This window comes from Leptodactylus fuscus, chromosome 5 (assembly GCF_031893055.1).
Source record: "Leptodactylus fuscus isolate aLepFus1 chromosome 5, aLepFus1.hap2, whole genome shotgun sequence".
NCBI classification, from domain to species: Eukaryota; Metazoa; Chordata; class Amphibia; order Anura; family Leptodactylidae; genus Leptodactylus; species Leptodactylus fuscus.
This window is the reverse complement of record NC_134269.1, coordinates 90,760,466-90,774,271: the sequence shown is the minus strand read 5'-3', so window position 1 is coordinate 90,774,271 and position 13,806 is coordinate 90,760,466. Positions and strand designations below refer to the sequence as shown.

The following is a 13,806-nucleotide window of genomic DNA, read 5'->3' as shown; positions in this document are numbered from 1 at the left end:
TATTGTTGTCCACTTGAATGTATTAACAAGAAAAGACACTAAAAAGGGACACTATAAGGTTTCCATAGCAATCAATGATTTATTTTGCACCATACTGCAAAACCATGCCCAATGACCCTGGTTCTTGAACATATAATCTCATTTATCCCTACTCAGTGCTGCAGTCATGGGAAATAGAGAGGGAGTGTGTAACTAGTTATGTAACAGCATTGAATATAGGGCTGGGCGATTAATCGAGAAATAACCGAAGATCAACCAGGATAACCAATGTGATTTTGTTCACTGAGGTTATTTTGATTCAGTTATTACAATATTTGCAAGGTTCCATCTACAGTTTCATTTGGACCTAACACATCCAAACCAAAACTGCTATTATCATCAGGAAGGTGATCCAACAAAAAATAAACAAAACAGTGTTACTCACCTCTCGACGGAGTCGTGCCGGAGCCCAGGAGAGGTGAGTAACACTGTTTTGTTTTTTGTTGGCTCATGTCCCCGGGGTCTCCATTAATTATATTTTGGAGTATGAAGAGATCCCAGAGTATAATAGCAGTTCCGCACTCAGTTGTGTTGGTTCCAAACAAAACCACCGGCGAATCTCGCAAGGTTCACCCAAAAAAACATCTACTCATACTGTAAAAGGGACGTGACCTAAATAAACACCATTCATCATAATCTAGGTAAAATGCCTGATTAACTCCATAATCACCCAGCCCTAATCAAATATTTCCATCATTACAACAAACTACAAGCCCTGAATAAAAGGAGATTGTGGGAAGGGTCCACAGTCAAGGTTATACTTTCATTAGCAGATATGAAAAGAACTGAGCCTGGATGTAGACTTAATTTTTCATGGATTCCTTGACTTGAGGCCTGACCCCGGACTAGCAGTAGAATGCTTGCAGAATCTAATGGCGCAACCTTGTACTGTGATACCGAAGATGGAACCTGCAAGGGTAAAAATACAGACATTTTGATTTATTGCTAAATTTATATTGCGTTTTCATTATTGAAGAACTTAAGAAGTGATATCTAGAGTAGAATATAATTCTAATTCTTAAAGATTTATATTTCAGACACCCATATCATAACAACAGAATAGCACCCAACACTGTATTCCCTGTGTGAATAGACTAATAGTGTACATACAGGGCTTCCATTCACTTCTATGGGATTGATAGAGTGCTGTTGTAGGCTATGTGCGTCGCAGAGAACTAAATTGGGCATTAGTGGTGCCAGCTGGGGTCCCTCAGTGGTCAACTACCCCCTTTCATGATACCTAAATAAGTGTTTGTAGAAAAATTCCTTTTGTTTTTGTTTTTTTTTTACTGTGGTTTCCTTACCCAAAATATTCAGGCCTTTCATTTTTGACAGTTAAATTAACAGAATACATCAAATTAAACAGTAAAATATGGAGTTTATTCACCTCAATTTTGATGACTGAGAAATCAGGTACAGGAGGGTTGTAGAGGAGGGCGTAGGGGTCTCCACTAACTGGTAATGGGGTAAACAGCTTGTCAGCAGCAGGAGCTGGTATGTAGGTCAGCATGGCACACAGTGTATTCACATCAATAAATTTAGGGGTGAGTCCAGCACGGACTGTATTATCAGAACAAGCCATGCACTCCACACAATCTGTATGAGGAAAAAAAAAAGAGTTGGATTTATACATTACAATATGTTCTAAGCCATCTATGTTTAATTATAACACTTCTTCACAAATAAGAATTACATTTAGTACTTTTTTTTTTATGTAGGACATTGTCCACCACAAGTAAATCAGCTTGCTACGTTATAGAGTATATTGAGAATGACATGTTACGGATCGTTTCCATACAGTCTTATAGTACCACACTCTCCAATTTCCATGGTGTCACTTCATGTGTAAATGCTGTCCATAGCCACTGACTAAGGAAGACCTTAACAGTTAGAAGCAGACAGTTCTCAAGTTCAAGAATACACCCACCTCTACTTTACCACATCCATATTTTCCCTATTCCTTAAACCCAAACAGTTATTTAATATCTTTAAAAGGGCTCTATCATTGGGAAAAGTAATTTTTAACTAAGCACATCCTTGCATAGCCTTTAGAAAGACTATTCCACACATACCGTTTGTATACAAATCCCCTCAGCAGTTTTTAAATGAGCCCATTTTTATTCATATGCTAATTAGCTTCCAGAGAGCACAGGAAGTTCTCAGTGAGCACTCAGGTTTCTGTGTGTACAGCACAGGCTGCTGATGACTCATCTCCCTGCTCTTACACACACAGCAGACAGTGCTCAATGAGACTTCCTGTGCTGGCTGGAGGCTAATTAGCATGTGAATAAAAAGGGGCTCATTCAAAAACTACTGAGGCAATTTACATACAAAAGGTAGGCGTGGAATATCCTTTCTAAAGGCTATGCAAGTATGTGCTTAGTTAAAAATTACTTTTCCCAATTTAACTCCCCTCTCCTTCCCTCGGACGACACTTATCTCAGCTGAAGACTTTGCATCTTATTTCAAAAACAAAATTGACATCATAAAGAGCAACTGAACCACTCTACTCAACTGTTCAGTGCTTTTCCTTCACTACCTCCACAATCACCAATGAAAGCTCTCCACTTGAATTTCAAAATCTCATCCCCAACCTCACTGAAGTTTTTACACCTACTCTAACCCACTTTCAACCTAGCTCTAACCAGTGGTACCTTTCCTTCTACCTTTAAACATGATACTGTCACACTCATCTTTAAGAAACCATCCCTTGACCAGTCATGCAACTGTCACCCACTATCGCCCCATCTCACTCTCCAGTATGCCTTGAAAATCCTTGAACCACACATCCACTTTGAACTTTTCTCTCATGCAACTTATTCTTTGACAAACTACAATCAGGCTTCTGTCCCCATCACTCCAATGAAACTGCCCTAACCAAAGTAAATAATAACCTACTAACTGCCAAAGCCAAATGACACTACTCTGTTCTCCTCCCCCTAGACCTTTCCTCTGCCTTTGACACCGTTTACCACTCTTATTATAATCTCTCTCATCCATTAGTATCACATACTTGACTTTGACCAGTTTGTTGTCCAGCAGCCACAGCCTCCTTCCTCTCCCCCCACTTTCTCTAACTCATCATCTTCCTCCCACTTTGCACAGCCCCTCTAGCTGACCCATCTATCAAACTTAATGGTTCCACTTGCCCCTGTCCCTAGTCTGTTGCTTGGGGTAACCTTTGATTCTACTCGATCTTTCAAGCCTCACATTCAGCCCTCAGCACCACCAACCCAAGAACATTCATCAAATCCACTACTTCTTGACCCCTGAAACTACAAAAATTCTAGTCCATGCCCTCATAATCTCCTGCTTATACGGGACTGTCGGGATACAGGATACGGGATACACGGGGGACTGTCTCTCTCTTACTCAAACAGCTCTAGCACCATTTAAGGGAGCGCAGAGTGTGTTCCAGTTACTCACCTCCCTCCAGATATGCATGGGGTTCATTGGCTCCTAGATACATGGCCTCTCCAGGTTGAAGAGTCACCACATTGAGAAAATAAATAGCAAAGCAACCTATATCTCCTGGGAATTGTGAATGCAGCATGAGAAGCAGATCTCCAATACAGTACGACACATCTTCTGCTCTTTGAACTGCAATACAAACAGTTATGCAAGAAGAAATGAGTTAGTTGTGGTGTGATATGACAGTAAGTTACTACCAATAAACACATAAGGGACTTAATCCATACTAACACTAATATAGATTTTATTTTTTCAGTGTAACTCAGTGCCTACCCCCAACAAGTCCACACCACACCCAATAACAACAACTTAAGGGCTAACAAAGTGTCCCTCCATATAAACCATATCAGCAGCCATTTCCATCATAAATGGTGGCCAAGTCATCTGCACTTACTGTAAATCCTCCTCCAAAACTGCTGTTTAATTTCATAATATATTACTACTTCCTTTCACAAACCCAGTGAGTTATATCATAAAGCCACCACAATGGGATCTCATTGCGTACAAATGTATACAGTTCCCAAAGCAGCAAGCTGCTACTCCTTTCAGCACCTGCATGCATCTCTTTATGGGAGACACCCGTGCTCTCTTATATTTGTCTCCAGCCATACTTACGTACCTTGCTGAGTTACACGCTGCACCAGTAAGTTAAGTTGTTCAGCAAATTCTTTCTTTCCACTCTGCATCATGCAGGTGAAGCATCGCTGTAGCGCCTTCCGTTGCTCTGAATCCTTACTGGGATCTTCCAAGCTGGACTCCAGCTGTTGTGCAGCGTCCTGACCAATGAGTGCCCGGAACTCTGGAATGCCTTGAAGATAATGGAGGGATAAACTTAAACTGAGCTTCAATAGTCTCAATCTCCTACAATGTAACAAATGTAGTTTTCAGGTTCTATTTATGTGTAAGGTTGTGGTCACGTCTGTCACGTTTCTATTTTCTGTTCCGTCGCAAGAATATCAAAATGGAAACCAGGAAGAGATCCATTATATGTCAGACAACAATGTCATCAACTATGTTATGTTGTCCGTCATTTTATTCAACAAAATAACGCTGCACTATATTTTCCAGCATTTTTTACAGAATCTGCAAGTGAGGCTCCTAGCAAAGCCTAAACAAAGTGTAAAGTCGTGTACCGTAATTTGGAGCAGTAGGTTTATTTACATAGAGCAGAATGCAAATTGTGCACTTTCAATGTAAAGTAGTGGCGATCAACAGTTTTATCTAGGGAAAATGCAGGTCTGTGGCACTCACAATGGAAGTTAGGAAACAGCTATTTATGTAGCTTTTGTAAAAGGGAATGCTAATTCAATCAATTAATTAATTAGATTAGATTTTGACATTTTCCCGTTGTGTTGCAGAAGACATTTTCACAAAAGTGGCAGTAAAAAAAACATGTCTGCCGTATTAGTTTTCACCTTTTAAAGATCTTAAACTGCAGACTGGCTGTCATTCTTTCAGCTTGGTCTATCAATACTAAAGAGTCAACAGTTTATGATTAGAGATGAGCGAGTACTGTTTGGATCAGCCGATCCGAACAGCACGCTCGCATAAAAATGAATGGACGTAGCCGGCATGCAGGGGGTTAAGCGGCCGGCCGCCGTCAAAGCGGAAGTACCAGGTGCATCCATTCATTTCTATGGAGCATGCGGTTCGGATCGGCTGATCCGAACAGTACTCGCTCATCTCTATTTATGATCCATTAAAGGGGTTGTGCCAATAAGGACACTTATCCCCTATACACAGGATAGGGGAAAAGAGTCCAATTACTGGGGGCCCAACTTCCCTGCTCTCCAGTGATCAGAAAGATGGGGGATCAAAAGCCCCCTAAAAGCCTTCTTGTGACCGGTGCTCCATTCACTGCTATGGTGCTGCTAGGGCACCTAGCAGTGAACCTGCAGAAGTCCCATAGAAGTGAATGGAATGCCGGTTACGTAAGTGCACTGGCGTTCCATTCACAAGAAGGCTTTAGGAGGACTTTTGGTCCCCCATCCTCCTGATCCTCCAATGGTCAGCCCCCAGCAATTGGACACTTACCCCTACCCACATTGTCCTCTGTATAGGGGATAAGTGTCCATAATGGCACAACATTTAATGACAAATGTCCATCACATTTGAATACAAATATGTGATACCAGATAGGTACCAGATAGGTCAATAGCTCAGTAATCCCTGTATAAGAAAATCTTTATTAGGTTTATCATAAAAACAGGGCAACTCTTGTACATGCTTGGTCTAATGGTAACTGATGTGCTTTGTATTGCGTACCCTGCAAGAATCCTACAATTTCAGATATAGGTCTGAATCCACAAAGGCCCCGGAAAGGGGTGAGAGCAATGGCCATCTCTGGTTTGTGGTTGTCATCAGGATAGTGTTGAGGAAATTGTGCATGCAGCTTCTTGGCCAGTGCCTAGGTATGAAGATAGTAAGAGAAAAAAAAAGAGATGACTGAGGTGTTAAAACAACAAATAATAAAGCAAAGAGGGATGAGTGATATATGGACAAAACAGGATAAAAGAAGAGGCTTATGTTAAATAAGAAAAGAAAACTGAGATTTCATGAAATGTATGATCAGCCATTAAAGGTGGCCAGTAAATGATATTATAGACAGCTATCATGATAAAATGATTTTTTGCTTTACCCGCTTATGCGCAGGGAAGATTGCACAGAAATTCCCTGACACACCCTACCTTGAACACTGGCTGCATAGCTGAAGATGGGGCAGTATGAATGTTAGGTGGCTATGTAGTCGCCATGGCTAGAACTGATCTACTCATGTTCTGTTCTACCCTTCCATGTTATTGTCTCATTTGCCCTGTTTGCCCTGCTGTTTCTTTGCCACGTAACGCTGAAGCCTTTTGAAGAGCATAAATATACATTTTTTTGTTTTAAAGTAGTTATTATCATATGCACCATGGGCAAAGATGTAATAAATGCCGCTTTGAGTCCATCAGAGCGGGGCCTGCTCTAAGTAGAGAATCGCCTCTTCAGTTAATAGATTGGCTTTTATGATGAACCTTTTTTTTTTTTTTTTTTTTTTTAACATCCAGATATATGTATAGGGCATAAGGATAAAGGTTATCCAATCACGGTATTATCCAATAATATCTAACCAAATCTAAAAAGAAAGGAAATTTAAAACATGTGCCATATTTTACGCCAGAAAACTGGCATAGCTAGATTGACATATTTTCTGCACTGTATCTGAAAGAAATTAAAAATAGGACATATTAAAACAATGTTAATGTTAAAACAGACCTGTTCACATGGCAGAATTTGCTATTGATATTGGGGCAAACTGCAGCAGAACACAAGAATCCTGCTTGATTTTGCCGAGGAGTCCGTGAATTTAGACTCTCCACTAATTAGTCTCATTCACTGGGGCCTAATCAGCGACGCAAAGCCAATATTCTGCACTGGTGATCCACAGCAGTATTGTGGGGCCAGAAAATTAAGGGAAGTCTGAGGTGGATGTCCTCAAATTTCTCTTCATTTTCTGATGTGTAAACAGGGCCTTAGGCTTCAGGCTTGTACAAAATGAACATATCTTAACATTTTGTTTAAAGGAATTGTTAAAGGGATTCTACCACTAAAACCTCTTTTTTTGTGGATAAGACGTCGGAATAGCCTTTAGAAAGGCTACTCGTCTCTTACCTTTAGATGTGATCTCCGCCGCGCCGTTCCTTAGAAATACCGGTTTTTACCGGTATGTAAATTAGTTCTCTAGTAGCGATGGGGGCGGGCCCCAGCGCTGAAAATGCGATGGGGGCGTCCCCACTGCTGCTCGAGAACACGATCCTGCGACTCCTCTATCTTCGGCTGGATCCTCCCCTTCTCTGTTGTCTACCTCCTGCGTCACCTCCGACACCTGCGCAGATGGCTCTGCCAGTGAGACACCAGCAGAGCAGAGTGCGAATGCCGGCCGGCCACTATTTTTGGGAGGCCACTCCTGCATTGAACTACAAGAGCAAGACCGGCCTCCCAAAAATGGCCACCGGCCGGCATGTGCAGGCGGCTCTACTAGTGTCTCACTGGCAGAGCCAACTGCGCAGGCGTCGGAGGTGACGCAGGAGGAAGACGACAGAGAAGGGGCGGATGCAGCCGAAGATAGAGGCGTCGCAGGCTCGTGTTCTCGAGGAGCAATGGGGACGCCCCCATCGCATTTTCAGCGCTGGGACCCGCCCCCATCGCTGCCAGAGAACTAATTTACATACCAGTAAAAAACGGTATTACTAAGGAACGGCGCGGCGGAGATCACATCTAAAGGTAAGAGACGAGTAGCCTTTCTAAAGGCTATTCCGACGTCTTATCCACAAAAAAAAAAAAAGGTTTTAATGGTAGAATCCCTTTAAGTTTAGTAAAATGGGTCTTCATTTTTTAGTGTCAGTGGGCTGTGTTGTTATTACAGCTTTGCCCCATTGACTCTGATGTGCAGTGATCCTTTAAAGTATTTATCTAACATCTTAAATTTAATGTCCTATGCTTAGAATAAGCCATCAATTTTAGATTGTGAGGGTCTAACTCTCAGCACCGATCAAACTGAAGGGGCTGAAATACTCAAACAGCTGCTAAGAAAAAAGTATGAACCAACCTGCAAACTGATGTCAGAGGCTGTGGTGTTCATACAAGTGCGGTGGTCACTGATCAGTATGGGGCCAAGGTAAGATCAGACCATTATCGATCAAATATTCTTTCAGATAGTTTTAGAATGCTGTATAACTGCAAAACAGCTGCACTAACAACAAGCTACTGTCTATAGGAATACATTAAAGAGGATCTGTCACAAAACAGAAAATATTAAACACATACATTTGATTTCTGCTGTGCCCGTGAACAATTGGGTATTTTTCTTTTTAAAATCCATCCACTAGATATGGTCCTGGAAGGTTATGTATAAACTAGCTGCGATTCCCCATGTAGGCGTGAACCTCTTATTTTATCAGAGAAAAACAAGCGTTACTGCCCACTTGGAGAATCAGAGCTCTAACCCTCCATCTTTTGAATGGATTAAAAAATAAATAAATAAATAAAAATTTACCAAATTGTTCAGGGGCCTTGCGGAAAATAAATGGTGTATGGCATTTAGCATTTAGTGACAGATCCTCTGGGTGCACTTCCAAACGAAAGTCCCTTTAACAATATAAAAGGAAACAGTAATTGTTCATGGGCAGTATTGTTGTATTCAGTTCTTGTTACCTTGTCTGGATGGGCTTGTATGGACAGTGCAAGCCTGACAGATAGAACTTTAAACAGAAAAGGCAGCTGATCCTGGAAAACTTCTCGGACTTTTGACCCCAGACAATCTGGATGGGCTGTGATCCATTGTCCCAAAGTCTTCTGGTTAATACGGTTGTCTGTGATCAAAGCATCACCTTTAGGGTGAGTCCCCATCCACAACTAATGAAGGAAACATATAAGATTAGGGTCTGTATAACACACTACTGCAAGGTGTTGTAATGAGGACCCAGTGATATGCTTAGTCGCAGAAAGATCAAGAAAGGTTTTTCCACTCTATGGTAAACTAGTTTCTGTCTTTTATGGAGCTTTTCACTTGCTGGGAGTCACCTTATAACTTAAGCTTTATGGAAATAGTGTAACTGTCCCCTAATGTTACCTGGAGATGAGTCTGCTGAGCTAAACATTACAGTATAATATCTGATTCCAGATGGGCCTTCAGCTCTTCTGGGATATTCACTAGAGAGAAATTTGCTCCAGAAAATTCTCTCTAATTTAGTTAAATATAACTTGCAGAAATGTCTGCACGTGCAGGTGAAACTGAAGCATTCAAATGTACCAGATAGATTTTGTTCTGAAAATTTTGCAACAGAGCTGCCATGTGTGAATAAGCACTTAGGGTACAGTATGAGCAGCTTTACTTTAAGCGTCTAGTTTTTCCCTCCTAATTGAGCATAAAGGAACACTTTGCTGTAACATGCTGTGATGTAATATACTTTATGAGGCACTGAAATCAGTAGATATACTATAAACCCTCAGACTGGAATATTTCAGTATTCATATATTAATATACATGCATATACATATATCAGTATATTTGTTACCTCGGCATATGGCTTATTTGGCTCGATCTTCCTCCCTGAGTCACCACTAGCCCATAGTTGAGCCACTTCACTGTCACCTCCGAGCTTGCCCCATGCATAGTCTTGCACCACACAGGACAGAAGAAAAACTGCATGTGATAAAATAAGACTTAAGAATTAGATTTAAGCAAGACACGTTCTTCTTCCCAGCAATACACTATATTACTTAGGGAATATAAAAAAACCCAAAAAACTTGAGAGTCTTCAGTAGATGATACCTTTTTTAATGGCTAACTTATAATGATGACAGAATATAACATTTCGAAGCTCTTTGGCTTCTTCTTCAGATATAACTAAATACAATTTCTGAAGGCTGCATATTTATGTAGAACAGGCCACATAGGGATAGAATTTCAGGAAGGAGGGGGGGGAAGAGGCTTATTAGTATATACATGTAAGCAATTCACAGTTCCCAGGTTCTTATCTTTATGGCTGTCTTAATTCAGTGATTTCTATAGAATGACATGAACCCATGTGAGACATTTATTCCATTCTCCAGAGTCTTGAATAGGGTCATGCTCTTTTACTCACAAATCTGTCGCTCTTTCCTTAATTTAAAATTCCCTCTTAAAACCAAAATTTTCATGTCATTGGTGATATTATGATCTTCATTGCAGAAATGTTTTGGCACGGGAAGGTCCATCCTTTGTTCTCTAATTGTATGGCGATGTGAATTAATTCTCATTCTGAGTTTCTGGCCAGTCTCTCCAACATACAGATTTTCGGTGGAACAGTTGGTGCACATTATTAAATACACTACATTAAGTGTGTTACAGGTGAACGTACCTGGGATTTTATATTTCCTGTTAGAGTTTGGTATCTCTATCCTGTCAGTGGTCAGTATGTGAGGGAAGGTTTTGCACCTTTTCTGTCCGCATGGAAATGTTCCTGTGTTAGTTGGAGGTGACAGTGAGCTGCTAATAATCATATTCCTGAGGTTTGGTGGCTGTCTGTAGCACAGGAGAGGGGGATCTGGAAATATGGATTTTAGACGGTTGTCTTTTTGCAGTAGTGGATGTAATTCCATAGTCCACAGTCCCTAGGGAAACCCCTTCTCTTTGGTTCCTAATGGTTCGTTAACTTGAGAGATGTGTATTTTAGGGTCTCAAGAAAGCTGGGTAACATACCAGTCAGTGCTATAAAACAGAACGCCACTGAAGCAAATCTACCTATAAAAATCTCTTTCTAAGTTATAACACTATTAGCTAGTGTTGCCTTTCAGGAATCTGGAAAAGCTGAGTGATTTGCACACGTAGATACCCTCTCACTGGTGTTGAACTGTCTCCGTTACACTCGATGGCACGCCATCACATCAATAGACAGAATGGGAGCTGTCACCTCCTAGACATCCTATGATGTCATGCCAGTGCTTGTATCTGGTCTCCAGAAGGTTATGGCACTGCACAGAAGCAGGAAGAAATGGCTGCAAAATCTGTCTATAAGATTTATGCTAACTGCTCAGAAAAACAGTTTAGCAGTTAGCTCTGCAGACATGGATAATAACCAATATCTGCATGATATAGTTCTTTATTCTTGGTTTTCAGGGTTATGTGTCCCTTTACAAGATTATCAGCAGCTTGATATCAAACATACTTAACATTTTCTTTGATGCAATACAAATGTTTAAAGAGAACCTTTCACCACCTCCACTAGTTCTAGTTCTCAGTATGTTAATAGGTGCTGCACCACTGATTCCAGTGCAGTTGGAGTTTTCGCTTTAGCCCGCACTGTTGCCAAGCAGTTAGTTTTGGTGCCTGATACGCTATGTAAGCTCTGTAATGTCACAAGGGTGGTGTCAGAAAGGGGTGTGATTCAGAGCTCCAATGAGAAGCAGCCAGTGTCAGATCTCAGAATCACACCCCTTGTCTGCTCCTGGCTGACACCGCCCTTTTGACAGTACAGAGGCTGAATAGTATATTATGCACCAAAACTAACAGCACTGATTGCTCAGGTACGGTGGGGGCTAGAGAAAAATTCAAATTACACCAGAATCAGTGGAGCAGCGCCTGTTAACTGGCTTAAAGAGATGAATTTGTAGGAGGTGGTGAAAGGTCCTCTTTTAAGTGGTTGTGCTGTTAAAGAAGACCTTTCACCATCTGGGGCACATGTGGTGTAATACACCGCTAGAAAGCAGACAGTGCGCTGAATTCGGCTTTCCCTTTCTGTGCCCCCAGTGAAGAGCTATCAATGCCGGTCCCGTAGCTCTTCACTATCAGAAGGGTGTTTCTGACAATCAGTCAGGAACGCCCTTCCTCACAGCAGTGTCTATAACGCTGTACTGTGAGAGGGGGCACTCCTTACCGCCCCATAATGACACTGAGCGGTGAGGAACGCCCCCCCCAGTACTCATCTATGGACGAGCACTATCAGGAAGGGAGGGAGGTGTTCCTCACCGCTCTCACAGTACAGCACTATAGACACTGCTGTGAGGAAGGGCACTCCCAAATGACTGTGGGTGCCCACAGAAAGGGCTCTGAGTGCCACCTCTGGAACGCGTGCCATAGGTTCGCCATCATGGCCCTAAAGCATACTTGTGAATGGAGTACCAGTGCGTTTGTGTGGCTATGCTCCATTCACTGATGTGGGTGCAACTGGTCTTTACATTATGGGCAGCCCCATGGCAGTGAATGGCGCACAGGTCACGCAAACGCACTAGTACTAAACTTATTATGGAGGCTTAAAGGGGTTGTCCAGGAAAAACTGGACAACTTTTAAATCAGTCGCTGGAAGTGAAAAAAAACCCACATACTCGCCTATCCCCAATGCTCCAGTGTTCTCCTGGCGCATCCCAGTTCTTCTGCTCTGATGGCTTCTCCTGGTTCTGTTCCTGAGTTCCACTGAAGATGCTGATTGGCCTCAGAAGTCACGTGACCACTGAGGCCAATCAGCAGAACTCTGGAAGAGACCCATTCAGCAGAAAGACCGTACCAGGAGGACACCAGAACATTGGACAGGTGAGTATGTATTTATTTATTTTTATATTTTTCTGACTGCCCTAGGCTGATTTAAAAGTTAAAGGGGTTGCCCATTTTTGCCTGGACATCCCCTTTAAGTTGTTTTTTTTGACTGCGTGTTCCTGATCGTTGGCAGATTTGCCAGTTGGGCCTCCTGTGGCTGAACACATATTCCTTGTCCTGTGGATAAGAGATAAATGTCTTTAACAGCACAACCCCTTTAAGGCTATCCCTAGACCAACAACAAGCCTAAAGAAGGTGTGAGCGCACACTTTGGGGCAGTAGTTTTGTAAGCCATGCCCATATATATATATATATATATATATATATATATATATATATATATATATATATAAAATTTATTTTTAAAGATGTTAGCCTTTGGGTGAGAAGAGATGACTTTATCCCCCCCGAGTAGGTGTTGGGTCTGTGCTCAAGTCCATATCCAGGAGCGCTGGACACATTAGGGATATGTTCTGTGAGAACAAAACACCAGGGGGCGCCATAACAAGTCATTTTAATAATGCATTCAATTTTATTTATTTTATTATTTTTTTTTTTGGGGGGGGGGATTTTCAGACTTGCCTACACAACCCAGTACATACGTTATGATGGGATCAATGTGGATCCCAGAAAACCAGCAAGTCTAATACCGGTGAGGTGATCTAGTGAGCGATGTGATTTAGTAAGCCCAGCCTGCACGCTGTAGAACCACATGTCCCTACAGTCTCGCCCGCACACTACTAGCCTTTCCCTGATGCCCGCAGTGCCCGGTGTTACTGTCCTTCCGCGCTTCTGTCCTCCTCTCACCTCTGGGTTCAGCCATCATTCGCTACTTCCAGCTCACACTGCGCAGCCACATCCCATCACAGCGCAGAGCATGCCGGGAGATGTAGTCTGCAGTCAGTCAGTGACGTTACCGCTCTGTATAATGTCAGTAAGTTACATTAGTGCTCTGTTCAGTTGCGGTAACGCTCCTGCGGCTTATTCTACATACACTGTCTGATATCAAACATATTACTTAGCAGGCGGATTAAACCAATAGCTAGTCCCGTAACGAGCTGAACCGCAACCGCGCTCTCCCGTCATGACTGACTCCTGCCTCTGACGTCACACGGCCTCACCTATTACAAGTCGCACCTGACTACAGGTTAAGACACGCCCCATGCGGAAATCAGAAAAATATTGGCTCATCTTAGCCCCACCCCTTTGTTTCCTGTGCCTCGCCTATGTAATTTAGGAGCAGT

At 42.1% G+C, this 13,806-nt stretch overlaps 1 protein-coding gene across 1 annotated transcript; it reads right to left on the bottom strand.

The window, feature by feature from the left end:
• On the bottom strand, positions 1 to 13,486 carry MPI (mannose phosphate isomerase). The gene is made up of 8 exons (XM_075273625.1): positions 13,370 to 13,486; positions 9,567 to 9,694; positions 8,704 to 8,904; positions 5,776 to 5,917; positions 4,130 to 4,318; positions 3,466 to 3,639; positions 1,427 to 1,635; positions 1 to 948 (listed from the first exon to the last, which is right to left on the bottom strand). The coding sequence occupies exons 1-8, from the start codon at positions 13,386 to 13,388 to the stop codon at positions 736 to 738; spliced, it is 1,275 nt and encodes a 424-aa protein (XP_075129726.1). The 5' UTR covers positions 13,389 to 13,486; the 3' UTR covers positions 1 to 735.
• Between the last annotated feature and the right edge of the window lie 320 nt (positions 13,487 to 13,806).

What these genes read in the sequence shown, in the direction of transcription:
- MPI (XM_075273625.1), bottom strand. An exon ending in CAAATAAGCCATATGCCGAG is followed by an intron (nt 8,905 to 9,566) that starts GTAACAAATATA and finishes TTCCTTCATTAG; the next exon opens with TTGTGGATGGGGACTCACCC. An exon ending in GCAGCGTGTAACTCAGCAAG is followed by an intron (nt 3,640 to 4,129) that starts GTACGTAAGTAT and finishes TTTGTATTGCAG; the next exon opens with TTCAAAGAGCAGAAGATGTG.